At 34.6% G+C, this 14,527-nt stretch overlaps 1 protein-coding gene across 1 annotated transcript in view; it reads left to right on the top strand.

Annotated features, from left to right (window-relative positions):
* Window positions 1–14,527, top strand: part of RICTOR (RPTOR independent companion of MTOR complex 2) — a gene marked incomplete at both ends in the record, with an annotated part of 102,336 nt that overhangs the window by 33,727 nt on the left and 54,082 nt on the right. The window contains 3 exon segments of the mRNA XM_084233711.1: window positions 733–830; window positions 10,380–10,444; window positions 11,274–11,405. Of these exon segments, the coding sequence (XP_084089837.1) occupies window positions 733–830; window positions 10,380–10,444; window positions 11,274–11,405 (295 nt within the window).

Below are 14,527 nucleotides of genomic sequence, written 5' to 3'. Positions count from 1 at the left end.
TCAGTCTGGATAGGAATGAACACTGTTCCCTGCCCTGTAGAATGCTGAACATTCTTGCCTTTAATTCTCTTAAGCACTGATTTCCTCACATGCACTAAACATTGCTCTGCTGACTATCTGAGAACTATCTGCAGCATTCTTTCTCTGAATTGCTCTCTTCTGTTAAGAGTTCTTGGTCTCCTCAGACTCTGAGCTCTGTCTCTTCAATTCAAACTGCTTGCCTGGGTTTCTCTTTTCAATACCAAGGCCTGAAATACTGTTAGGGACAGCAAGCTAGGACATTTGTAGAGCACACTTGTGTTTCTCATTTCAGGAATCATTGTTCTTTAGTTCCTGATGTCCATTGTCTCGCGAGCTATAGTTTCATATATTTTGTCCAGTTTTTGTTTGTTTCATTTTTTTTTTTTTTGTGATTCAAAGAGGATAGTATTTTTATTGTATCCAGAAGTGAAGGTTAGGATATTGAAATTTAAGATTTAGTTGTTTAATAATTCCAGGTGAAGATACACAGAGTTGGACCACATTCATGAAAGGACTAGATATGTCAAGGTCATCGAATAGGTCATCTGCATGGATGGACTTTGAAGTCACCTAAGTAGATGGGTTTAAGATAGAGAGTAAAATGTTAAACCAAGAGCCAAAGTTGCGAAGTTTTTGTACTGCATGTTTTATGTGTTTGGTTAAGAAAATGCTCTTTTAAATTATGTTAAATTGTCTTATTTTTTATTCTAGAACCTTCTGATAATTTAAGGGAGATTCTCCAAAATGTGGCAAAATTACAAGGAGTTTCAAATATGAGAAAACTAGGCCATCTGAATAACTTTACTAAGGTAAGTAACTTGAATCTTTATTAATATCATCTTAAATTCTTTATTCCTTACGATACTTAATAGACAATCAATCATTAGTGAGATACACTCAAAGAATTTCCTCTGCTGCTTCTCAGGGATTTTGTCATGTGTTTTAAATATAAATGCATTTGAATAACGGAAGCATTATATACTTGCAGAAAATTTGGTAGGTTCAGAAAAGAATAAAGAAAAAGGTCACTGAGAAGTTCACATCCAGACCAGTCTTCAATATTATTCACATAATGATATATTTTACTCTTTTTTTTATGACAATAAATGATAAGTATGTTTATGCTTAAGTAAACATAGGTGGGTGAGAGGATTCACCAGAGACAGAGGGGGAACAGAACAGGCAGACTCACTGAAACACGCTGCTGAGGGGAGCAGCAGGCGAGACAGGAGAGATCTGCTTCACCATGTGGGTTGCTCCCTGGCGGGGCCGGGGATCAAACTCGTGCAGTAGAGGCTTCGGACTGCTTCATAGTGCAGTGCTTAACTCCTTGTGCCACCAGGGAAGCCTCCTATGTTTTTGTTTTATGTATGTAATGAAAATCTTCAAATACCTTTCTTTTAGTTTGCTGGTCATATGTCAAGTTGTTAATAAAGTTGTTTCAAGATTCCAAATTTGCATCTTCTATTAAATTTCCTAGTTTTATTTCTACATTCTTCATTCAACCCTGGTAGATCTTTCCACTTGCCTTGATTTACCTGTTAGAGGTTTTTGATAGAGGTTTATGGCTTGTTTGAGCTCATGTTATTATCAGGTAACAGCTAGAGATGTATTTTTACAACTCTTGCGACCTAGGATTTTGTGGATTGGGGATGGATAGATGAATGACAGTGATTTTGTTTATTTCATTCTGGCACCAGTGTGGGTCCTAAAGCAAACTTAAAAGTGTAGAGCAGTACTATCCAGTAGAAATTCAATCTGAGCCACATAATGTAATTTTAATATTTCTAGTAGCCACACTAAAAAGGTAACAGAAACTTGTCATATTAATTTTAATAACCCTTTTCTTTATTCCAGTATATCCAAATTATTGTCATTTGATGCAATTAGTATAACATTAATGGTATATTTAACATTTTTGAAATCAAGTATGAATATTACATTTATAGCACTCACAGTTCACACTAGCCACATTTTCATTGCTTGTTACCATCTGCTGCTAGTAGCTATCAGTCATAATGGAATGTGCAGATGCAGAACTTTTTAGAGTAGGAGTGGCATACACATCTATTTTTAGGAATCTGTTAGCCATACCTTTTATTTTCCCTTCTCTAGCCCCCATTTATGTCTGTTTTCATCTCAGATTCTCTTGGGTTATCGGCCATTGTCTTCTCTCTCTTTCTTTTTCTCTTTTTTAAAAAGATTTATTTATTTATTTTATACAAGAACCGGGGTACAGACCAGATGTGCGGGAGGGTGAGAGGATTCACCAGAGACCAAGAGGGGAACAGAACAGGCAGACTGACAAAATACACTGCTGAGGAGAGCAGCGGGCCAGACAGGCGAGGTCTGCCCCACCATGTGGGACCCTCGCTGGCTGGCCGGGATCGAACCAGCGCTGCAGAGGCTGCAGACAGCTTCACAGCAAGGCGCTCAACCACCTGCGCCACCAGGGGAGGCCCTCTTCCTTTTTCTCTTCACTGTGTCAGTCCATTCAGAGGACTTTGTCTGATTTCCCCCATAGTGTTTCCTTAAGTTATTCCAGTACTCTACTTGTTCTCCCTTCATTTGTGCTCTTCTAGTGTTTTCTCTGTCTGCTTCCTTCTCCTCCTCTTTCCTCCATTCTGCTACTCCCTTTGTGCCTTTATCTTCTCTTTTCACTCTCTCCTATTCTCTTTCTTTTCTTCCCTAATCTCTCCCTCCTTTCTCTGTTCCTCTCTCCTTCCCTTCCCCTACTATATAGAATAATTATCTCTGTTAGGAAGCCCTGGGCTTTTGTGCTTTTGTATTCTTGTTTGTTTTTGTTGTATATAGTCTTTGTTTATAGCTTTCTTATTTCCCTGCTATCTTGGTGTCAGCTAATAGCATATCCTTTATTTGTGTCTTTAGATTATTTATGGATTTTAAAACCACATATCCAAACCCAATAGAATTGTCTGCAATATGAGGGTCCCACCTTGAGTCAGGATCCCAGGGCCTGTTCTGTTAGTAAAGTCCATAAAGTTTGGACTTGATAAGATCTGTTTTGGCTGCTCAGTGATGTAATGGGAAAAGCATGATCTTTAGATAAAATAGATGGGAACTTACAGCCTAGCTTTGACCCTAATTATCAAAGCTATTTTGGGCAGAATTCTTTACTTAATCTGCTGCCACTGGAGGCAAGATTCCAATATAGTACCTAGCATATAATATATACTTGAACAGATAGTACCTTTCAACCTGGGATTTGTTTTTGTTTTGTTTTCTAACATTTTGTCACTTTTTTAGTTTTTTGCATAACTTTAGGAAAGTGAGTTTGCTTAATAGCTTGAGTTGCAGGCTGGTAAATTGTTACTATAATAGAGTTTTTCACCCTTAGCAATATTGACATATTGGGCGAGATTATTGTTTGTTTGGGGTACTGTTTTATGGTGTCAAGCAGAGTCCTTAGCCTCTATCTATTATATGCTAGAAGCATACCTCCACTAGTTGGGATAGGCAAAAATATGTCCTGATATTGCCAACTGTTTCCCATGGTACAGAATTACTTTTGGTTAAAAAGCACTACTATAGATCTTATTACAAAATTTCTAAATACCTAGCACCAAATAAACATTAAACTGGATTTAATTATGATATCTATATTTTGTTTCATTGGAGAGCCAGATTAATGGATACTTACAGAGCTGGTATTCCTATAAAGTATATAACTTCATGTCCTTACAAAATAAAATTTAGCAATCCTCAACAGTTTATAAGACTAGCTTTATAGAATAAGAAAATAAGAAAAATAATTATAATGTCAGGAGATTATTTAGTAGTTAATTGTTGACCCTACTCTGTGTTCCCATAACAGCTTATTATGTGTCTACCAATTTTTGCCTATTCTTTTGTAATTATGTGTTATGGGTTATTATCTTAAACTGAATTTTTTAAACACAAGAACTATATGGTATTTAGTTCGCCATTCTTACATCCTGCTCTACTCTAAAGCCTGGCGAATAACAAATATTTATTTATTTAAAGATTTATTTATTTATGCATACAGGAACTGGGGTACAGGCTTGAGGTGCGGAGGGTGAGGGGATTCACCAGAGACAGAGTGGGGAACAGAACAGGCAGATTGACTGAAACACTCTGCTGAGGGAGGAGCGGGCGAGTCAGGAGAGGTCTGCTGCGCCATGTGGATCTCTTCCCTGGCTGGAGATCCAACTTGTGCCACAGTGACTTCAGATAAGTTCATAGGATGTGTCTTAACCCCTTGCGCCACAGGGAGGCCCCCCAAATAACAAATATTTAATTAAAGGTTTTATATTACATTGGAAAGACTTTGCATTTTTAAATACGAATTTTTGTTGGTATTGGCATTTGTTTTGTTATTAAGTATAAGCTTAGCTAAGTTAACATAGTAGACAGTGGGGCTAAAATGTTGTATAGTGTAAATTTTGCCCCTAGAATTAAGTCTCCTTTTAAAGTGCAAAGAGAGGATGCTGGTGATATGATTCTATAACATCATGAATGTCATGCACGCATGCTTGCCTTCTGACATCATTTCACTAGATAAAGTAATGTGTATAACAGACTGCTGATGAATATAATCTTAGTGTTCTATTTTTAAAGCTGACAACATGCTCATAATCTAAAGACCTGTTTTTAAGATCTTTCACATTCTCAAAGTTCTCTTTCCTATATTTAATCTTACTATTTATACTAGAATCTCCAAAACATTTATTTTGTTCCCTCAAAATATTATAATCTAAATGTAAAAAAATCAAACAATACAGCAGAATAGATGGTCACAAAGTGAAAGTTTTCTCTCACATACCTTTCCCATTCAGGTCCCTACTGATAAAAATATGACTTTCAGTGTTAACCACTGAAAGGTATCTATCCGTATCTGTTGTAATAATATGTGTATGTGAGTGTGTGTATAATTGTTTCATTGAGTTCTGAGAATTAAATGAGCTAAACAAAAAGAAGTATAGTAATGTAGTGCTCAGTTCACCATTTATATAGCTTATTGTGCATGTATATATGAATATCCAAAAGTCTTTATAATGAGATCATGAGTTGTGTTGATTTGTAGTTTGTTTTTCTATTTCCCAATATATCAGAATCCTTTACTTTTCTATTTTTTTATATATAGCTATGTTTTATATTCACATATATATATACATATGTTTACATACATACAGCATAATTTATTTTATCCTTCCACCATCAAAAATATAAGTTTTCCCCACTTGTTTTTGTTATTGTAAACAATAACACTTGGGTATGATTTTATGAAAAATAGATTTTTAGAAGTTTTTGCTTAGCCAAATAAAAAGCAATCCACTTTTTATTTCACAGCTTATTTCTAAATTGCCCTCTGAAAAGACCATTCTGTGGAATTCGAATCTGTAATAAGCTATTTTTTACAAGTTGGTTTATTCTACTTTTTGCTTATTTAGTGGGACGATTCATTTAACCTCAAATCAATACGAGTAAAATGAGAATAACATTTAACTGCCCATTACATTTTTTAAAAAATAGTAATTGAATGATCACTCCGATGTTTTTACTATTTAGAGATGGTTTAGACTTTGTTTTGGTATTTTCAGCACAGAATATTATTAATAGATACTTTTGAGTAATTTAGTTTTTATAAGAGTCATGGATTACTTTCAACAAATAAAATGATTGATGTTAGACATGGAATTTAATAAAAATAAACAAGTGATATGTTATCAGAATCTTACTCTGTTTAAAAATAACACATTGGGGGCCTCCCCTGGTGGCGCAGCAGTTGAGCGCTGGGCTGTGAAGCTGTCTGCAGCCTCTGCAGCACCGGTTTGATCCCAGGCTGCTGGCGAGGGTCCCCCATGGCGCACAGACCTCTCCTGCTGTGCACACTGCTCCCCTCAGCAGTGTATTTCGTGCCTCTGCAGCACCGGTTTGATCCCAGGCTGCTGGCGAGGGTCCCCCATGGCGCACAGACCTCTCCTGCTGTGCACACTGCTCCCCTCAGCAGTGTATTTCGTCAGTCTGCCTGTTCTGTTCCCCGCTCTGTCTCTCGTGAATTCTCTCACCCTCCTGTGCTTCTGACTATACCCAGTGCTTGTATAAATAAACAAACAAACAAATAAATAATAACATATTGGAGTGTAGTGGACTGTGGGTACTGGTGGTAAGAAAACTATAGTGACTGCACCCCAGGGGAGAAATCCTATGGTGTGAAAAAATAAACAAGGATTTAAAAAAAAGTTTTTTAAATACATTATGTAATAGTGTTTGTTTTGCTTATATAAAACAAATTAAACAGTTGTGCTCATAAAATAATTGTGGTTGTGATATTGGTTAAGTTTGTTTATAAGTAACAAATTTAACAAACTTTATTCAACTGAACTAAAGTAAAAAGAGGAATTTGCCCCATAGATGAGGAAGGCCAAATAATGGGTCCTAATTTTAGGCAAAACAATTCAAGAGTTGCAAAAATATAATAATAGCATTCTGTTTCTCCATTTTGTAGCTCTAGTGAGCAAAATAAATCATTTTTATGGTTTTCAGTAATAAAAAGAGATGGTAACAGTATCCTTTGTTAACAAAGGATACTGTTACCATCTCTAAAGTATTTCTGAATCTATTGGTTATATTCAGCTTGGTAATGTAACTGATAGTCATAAAAAAATGGGATGACAAAGGATAAACTTGTGACGGCTAATAATTCAGCATGTTATGTGACCCTTAGGTTGCTAATTCTTAGAAATGTCTTTCATAATTTTTAAACATAATCATAATCAGTGGTTTATTCTTAATCAAACAAGCCTGTATGACAGGGCAGATAGTATTACATTTTAATAACATACAGGAGACAGGAAGTTTATTAATAATGGCTAAGGTAGTACTGAAGAAACTGCTGCCTAATAATTGAAGATTGATTAATATTCAATTGACAGTTGAGGGATGATGTTCCCAATGTTGAAATTCACACAACTTCAGCATTCTTACTGTTTCTCAACCTGCCTCTTTCCAAGAGTAAGAGCTAAAGGGTTTGATTTGTATTAAGAATTTTTGTTAAGTTAGATGATGATTAATAAAGTAGTGAGTTAGTCACATTAAGAATTTAGTATTAAAATAATTCTTATTTCTATTATTTTGAAACTAAAAATAATGAACTGGTAATAGAAGTGATGAAAAAAGTATGATATTTCTTTGCTAACTAGACCATGAGAATCTTACCAGTGTCTTCTCTAATTTTTTATTCTTGATACATGTGAATTAACTTACATTAAAAAGTTTAGTCTCTACCCCAAAAATTCCACAGAAAAACTAATCAAAATAATCAACCAGTTTAGTAAAGTAGCAGGATACAAAAGCAACACACAGAAGACGTTTCTAAGAAATAGCAACCTAAGGGTCACATAACATGCTGAATTATTAGACGTCACAATTTTATCCTTTACCATCCCGTGTGTTTTTATGACTATCAGTTACATTACCAAGCTGAATATAACCAATATAGTATCTTTCCTATATGCAAACAATAAATCTGAAGAAGATATCAAGAAACCATCCTTTTATAATTGAAACAAACAAAAAAATCAAATATTTGGGAATAAACCTACCAAACGAGTAAAGGACCTATACAAAGAAAACTAGAAAACATTGTTAAAAGAATTAAAAGAAGACTCAAAGAAATGGAAAGACACAAAGAAATGAAAATAAAAAATATAATTAAAAAAAGTTTAGTCTCTGTTTGGGATAACTTTCCATGAAAGGTATATTTTCATGTAAGACTGATTAAGCCCTGGATTATAATCCTGGAGTCACCTTGAATTACCATTGAAAGCATTGCCCTATCATTTATGACTGTCCTCGAAAAATAGGTCCTGCTTATGACAAATAAGCAGTGTTTCATCAGAAAATGTTGATTTTAGTTTTTATTTGTGAATTCCTAGACTCCACCTGAGAAGAATTTTTTTTTTTCATAGAAATCTTTCTTGCAGTTGAAATGCATTATTGTTAGATAGCAGAAAATGGTATTCCTTTGTAAATATTTTCCAAATTGTGTGTGTTTTGGGGGATCATAATGTTTGCTTTTTTTTTTTTTTTTACCATTTCATCAGAACTGCTAACTCTAGCAAATGTTAAGTGATAAATAGTCATATATTTTGTGATCTAAAGAGGTGGATAATTTGGAAAGTATGCTTTATAAATTGTATTTTTCTGCAAGGATAATTGGCAAGCGTGAAAAATATAATGCAGAATATGAGAATCAAGTACATTATTAGAAGAAAAACTGTAACCTCTGACATGACAAAGCTTTATATACTTTATTTCTAGTATTTCAAGACACTTTATCCCATTAAATCCATTACTGCTATAGTGGAAGAATAGAAATAATTGCCTTTTTAGAAATTGAGTTTTATATATAAATAATTAGTGTAGGAAATTAATGTTTTTCCCATTTTTAAAGCAGTGTATTTTATATAGTGACGTAAACAAATTCTAAGCTTCCTTTTTCTAATAACTGTGGAATAGAGTATGTCCCCATCTTATTCTATTAGGAACATCTCCCGTTTTTTGCTTCTCATTAAGAAATTGGATAGGCAAGTTTAGACAGATAGTGAATTTGTACTGCAAGCATTTCCCCCCCTAAAACATTAGACCTTTAAAATACATTCTTTCACAAAGTCAAATGTATTGGTAACTTTGATTAGTTTGTTCTGAGTGGCTAAGGTGTTCATAACTTTTTATTGAGGACGAATAATAATAGCAGGGCCTCCCTGGTAGCACAAGGGGTTAGGTCGCAGCATTATGAAGCTATCTGCAGCTACTTCAGCACAAGTTTGATCCCCAGCCCGGGAGCTACCCACATGGCCCAGCAGACCTCTCTTGGCTCTCCCACTTCTCCCCTAGGCAGTGTATTTCAGTCACTCTGCCTGTTCTACCCGTCACTGAGGCTCTGGTGAATCCTCTCACTGCCTGCCCCTCTGGCCTGCACCCCAGCTCTTGTACGCAAAAATAAATAAATAATAATAGCATTTGAAGACACTTCTGATTCTTCTGTATTAAATGACTTTGTCTTTGATCCATTTCTATTATGCCCATTTCTTAATAACTTAAGAAACTTTTATGTAACTTTTAGCTAAAAATCAGTTTTCAAAACTCAGACTACATCCAGGTTAGGTGAAAGAAACTAGTGTTAGATCAGCGTTTTTAATGAAAACAACTAGGAAAGCCTGTTTGAAGGCAGATAGGAACTGCTCAGACAACAAGAAGTATAGGAGCCAAACTTCAGAGAAGGGAGACTTATGGATGAGAGATACCCAACAATTTTTGTCTGGGGAATTCTTACTGATGTGGAGTGTGGACAGGAAACTAAGCATGGGTCCCAGAGTTCTTGTGCTCAAAAACAGAAAAAAACAACCCAGAACTTTTGGTGGGCTGGGGAAGTTATGTATAGGGATATTATCCCTTCAGTGTATTTGTTGAATCCTGGAACTCACTGCTAAGTTTAAAACCTAGGGAGGAGGGCCTCCTGGTGGCACAAGGGGTTAAGACACAACCTATGGAGCTGTCCGCAGCCACTGCAGCACAGGTTTGATCCCCTGCCAGGGAGCAACCCATATGGCGCAGCAGACCTCTCCTGACTCACTCATTCCTCCCCTCAGCAGTGTGTTTCAGTACATTTACCTGTTCTGTTCCCCACTCTTATCTCTGGTGAATCCTCTTACTCCCCCACACCTCTGGCCTGCACCCCAGTTCTATTTGCATAAATATATGTCTTAAAAAGAAAACCTAGGCAGGAAATCTTAAAAATCTTATTTTTGCAAGACAAAAATAAGATATGTCATCCTCCTGGAACTGGTCCCTGAACGACAGGTTCAGTTAAAACTTGGCAGGAAGTGAGCACAAAGGAAAACTAGAGGAGGAGAAAGTCTTACCAGGAGATCAACCTAATCTGGACTCAGCCTTTTCCAGTGGCCTAATAGGAGGTAAATAAAACTAATGTATGATGGTACTTAAGAGAAAGGTAGAAAAACAATAAGTGAAAGGTGTTGAAAATAAATGAAGTGTTGAAAGATCATAACATTATTGAGAACATGGTAAAATAGTATTTCCTTTTAGATTATAATAAATCATCATAGCATGTTGTAATTTCAGTGGTAATAACTGAGAGAATAGTTTTTAAAACAAAATTATTGAAAAGGAAAAATAGAATAAGAAAGCAATTGGTTACGTTTTAAGAACTTAAAACTGGTGAGTCAAATAATCTGCATGTTTGAACAGTGGGTCATATATTTTTCACAATTTTATTAAAGAGAAATACATTATTTTCCAGTCTAAAAAATGATGTAATTAATATATATATTCATACTTACTTTTTCGGACAGCTCCTTTGTGATATAGGCCACAGTGAAGAAAAGTTGGGTTTTAACTATGAGGATATCATAATTTGGTAAGTGTAGTTCAGTTACTTCCTTCTACCCTTTTAGATTTTAGTGATTTTAATTTTATTAATTTTAAAACTGAAAATAAGATAGTGTAACATCTCATTAGATTTTCTAGAAATGGATATTTGAACAATGGAAAAATTCAGAATCTCCAATATTTTAAACTTTCTTCCTGCTGAATTTTGTGATTATCACATATAAAGAACTAATGCCAATGTTGAAAAATACCTGGACTTCAATAGTTTAAACTTATGAGTTAAATTTGAAATTCACAAATTGAGTCTTCATATGCCAGAACAAAAACAGATCAATTATCTCTAGGTCTAACACAAAGTATTTTTTTAACAAAGCTGATTTACCCACACCCATCAATAGAGGCATAATGTTAGAGTTTTATAACCATCTTTTTGGTGTACTTAGGAATTACAACTGATTTACTCTGTGCCTGCCATTATAAAGCTTTATTCATTGGATTAAACGAATGATTCTCTAACCTACTTAGAGGCAGGTAGGCAGGTGGAGGGAAATAGATTGTAGAGGCATATATGTGATACAGCTTGAAAAAAAATATTTAATTTTCTACTGTTGATATAAATAAACTACAGAAGGTAGAATAAAACTCAAGTAACTTTTTTCTTGATTGGTAAAATGTATCAAGGAGGCACAGATTAAAAACTAACATTAGTGAAGTTCTGTTGTCACGGTGATTGATTTTTATATAAGTGAAATTACCAGTAGTTTTGCATATTTCAACTGAATTAATAATTTGGTGCTATAATTTTTATATGTATTTGAAACTTGGGCAGTAAAACGTTTTTGCTTGTTTTCATACAGTTTGCGGTTAGCTTTATTGAATGAAGCAAAAGAAGTGCGAGCAGCAGGCTTACGAGCTCTTCGATATCTCATCCAAGACTCCAGTATTTTGCAGAAAGTGCTGAAATTGAAAGTGGACTATTTAATAGCTAGGTAATTTTCCTAGAACTTTCTGTTTTTAAAATTATGTATTAAGGTTTTAACATACTGATCATAAAACATTCAAATTTTATGATAAAACCTGTTATTTTTTTCATATATGTACAGACAAGTACACTATAATCTTAAATAAGGTATAGAACATTTGCAGCATTCCAGTCAAGTTACGTTTCACCAGCCATTCTTCTCACATTTTTCATTTTAGACTATTCATGGTTTTTCCTTTTCTTGAACATCATACATTCGGAGTATACAATCTTAATGCTTTTATTTCCAAAGTATTATCTGGACATTTAGCCATGCAATTTTTAATTGTTTTGTATTTCATGTTATAAAAAATTATTTATTCATTCCATTCTATTGATGATTTTTCTGAGTTGCTTTCAGTGTTTGGCTATTGAAAAAAGCTGCCCTGAATATTCTTGTGCAAGTCTGTTGATAGATTTAAGCACTTATTTTTCCATGGGGTGTGTGTGTGTGTGTGTGTGTGTGTAGGAGTAGAATTGCTAGATTGTAAGGTTTATATAAAGCTAGTCTTAATAGATATTACCAGCTTTCCCAAGTAATTGTACCAATTTACAATTCATCCAATTTATATGCTACCATCAATATTTATTTGCGAGTTCAAGTCTCTTCACATTCTCATCTGCACTTGCTATTTTCAATCTGTAATTATAGCCTTTCTGCTATTGTTTTCATTGTGAGTTCTCATTGTTATTTTAATTTGCATTTTCCTGATGAGTGATAATGTTAAGCACCTTTCATTAGATAGCCTCCCAATCTTTTGCTCATTTGTAAATTGGATTGTATGTCCATTTTGTTGTGTAGGAGTTCTTGATGTCATCTGGATATGATTCATTTTAGGTATATATTTGAGAATATCTTGTCCAAATCAGTCTGCCTTGCCTTTTCAGTCACATCTATTAAAAAATTCCATTAAATCATTTTATTTTGTGCTTTTAGTCTCTTTGGAAGATATCCTGTGCTTTCCTCTAAAGGTAGTGTATTATATACATGGTAAATGAACTTAATCTAATGTAATTACATAGAAATATACATATATATATACACACACACTTATATGAGGTTTTCTTCTGCTGTTAGTCATCTGTCACATTTGGTTTTGGTCTTGTGTTTCTTTTGGGAAACAATATTTTCTCTTCTATTAATGTTTAGGTTTATAAAATCTTTATAAAATCTGCGCAGGCAGTTGAGCTAAGCACTGTGAAGCTGTCTGCAGCCTCTGCAGCGTGGGTTCGATTCCGGCTGGCTGGCTGGCAAGAATCCCACATGGCATGGCAGACCTCTCCTGTCTCGCCCTCTGCTCCTCTCAGCAGTGTATTTCAGTCAGTCTGCCTGTTCTGTTCCCCGCTCTGTCTCTGGTGAATCCTCTCACCCTCCCGTGCATCTGTCCTATACCCCAGTTCTTATATGCATGAATAAATAAATGTTAAAAAAAAAAAAAATCTTTTAGTAGTTGTCATAGAGATGATAACATGTATCTTTGATATATTACTGTGTACCACTTCTATTACCACTATAACAGTACAGGAAATGTCATGTAGTTTATCTTCTCACCTCTGCCTTCTTTATTGTATTTTTTTAATTTCTATATATATTTGTAATCCCATAGGATAGTCTAATAATTATTGTTTTAAACTGGAACTATTTATATTTTTCTACACTTGTTACAGCATTCTTCTGTCTTACATTTCTGTTTTCATTTTGGATCACTTTCTGTTTGATGAATTTCCTTTACTGTTTCTTATAGTTCAGGTATACTGAAACGAAGTCTTTCATTTTTATTTCTGGAATTTTTTTTAACATCTTGAAAAATAAGTAATCTTTCTTTTTGTTGCTCCTTTGTGAGTGGTGTTTTCTCCTTGTCTACTTTAAAGGTTTTTTCCTGATACAAATCCTTTGCTCTGGTATCTCAGCTATGAGATTTGGATCTCTTCACTCTGCCACATGTCTCTGATGCCCTTACTCTCTTGTCAGAGTTTTCAACCTTGTGCTTCAGTGTGGTTACTTTCTACTCACATGCAGGGTTTTTTCTTATTCCTCCATTAGGCAGTAAATCAATCTCTTGAATTTTTAATTTCCATTACTGTATTTCTTTCACTACTTTTATTTAAAGACTCTAGGTCTCAGCTTTATTTCTCCCATCTGTCCTTCTGTTTTCTCTGGGCATATTAATCATAGTTATTTATAGACTTTTTATGACAACTCCAATATGTGAATCACCTGTGTTGTTTCTGTTGTCACTTTTTCCCTAGGTTTTTGGTTACTTGGTCCTTTGTTTTAAAGAAGAGAAAACATTGTCTTATTGGATGTGAACATTGTATAATCAAAATTTTTGTTTCTGCATTATGTTTTCTTTTTTTTTTTTTGGTTAAAGATTTATTCTGCAATGTTAACTTATTACACAGATTATTAAAGGTTGGTTTTAGCTTTACCTTTGCTCTAGGAAGTGACTATTTTGGATCTCGTGAAAGTGTGGCTGTTTAGTGACATCTCTTCTCGTTGCTCACCCTTGAGTCATAACATCTTTCTTGGAATAATTTATGCCTGTTGAAATTTCTGCTTTGCTTCTTAGTTTCCCATTTGTTTCTTGAATTTTAACCCTTCTTTTGCACAATATAGAAATTGACAAAAGAGATTGAATGCATATCTATTTATACTTAATATCCATGTTTCCTTCTTTTTGGGATTTTCCCCCTCGAATCCTGGTCACTTTGGCTGCCCTAAAGTTTGGCCGTGTTTCTAATCTAGCAGGATTTTGCTTTCTGTTAGTGCTCATGCCTTTAAGACTCATGGGATTGTCAGCTTCCCCCAGGGACAAAATCTCTGGATATGGAACTTGTACTTCTCTTTCTGTGGATTGTTTTTCATTGCCCTTTTAAGAGTTGCTCTATGTGTGTCTTGTTCAACCTGTGTAGTTGTTTTTAGCAGGGGGGTTGATCTGCTCCACGACTTTAGTTGTAGCCAGAAATGGAAGTCAGCGTCTATGTACTTTTTAATAAAATTGCTATAGATTAATAGTAGTGTCAGGTAAAAGAAATGCTTTTTGAATGGCAAACTGTGTATATATATATATATATATATATATATAGTGT

This window comes from Talpa europaea, assembly GCF_964194135.1.
Source record: "Talpa europaea genome assembly, chromosome: 5".
Taxonomy (NCBI): domain Eukaryota; kingdom Metazoa; phylum Chordata; class Mammalia; order Eulipotyphla; family Talpidae; genus Talpa; species Talpa europaea.
This window is presented reverse-complemented; position numbering and strand designations above follow the sequence as displayed.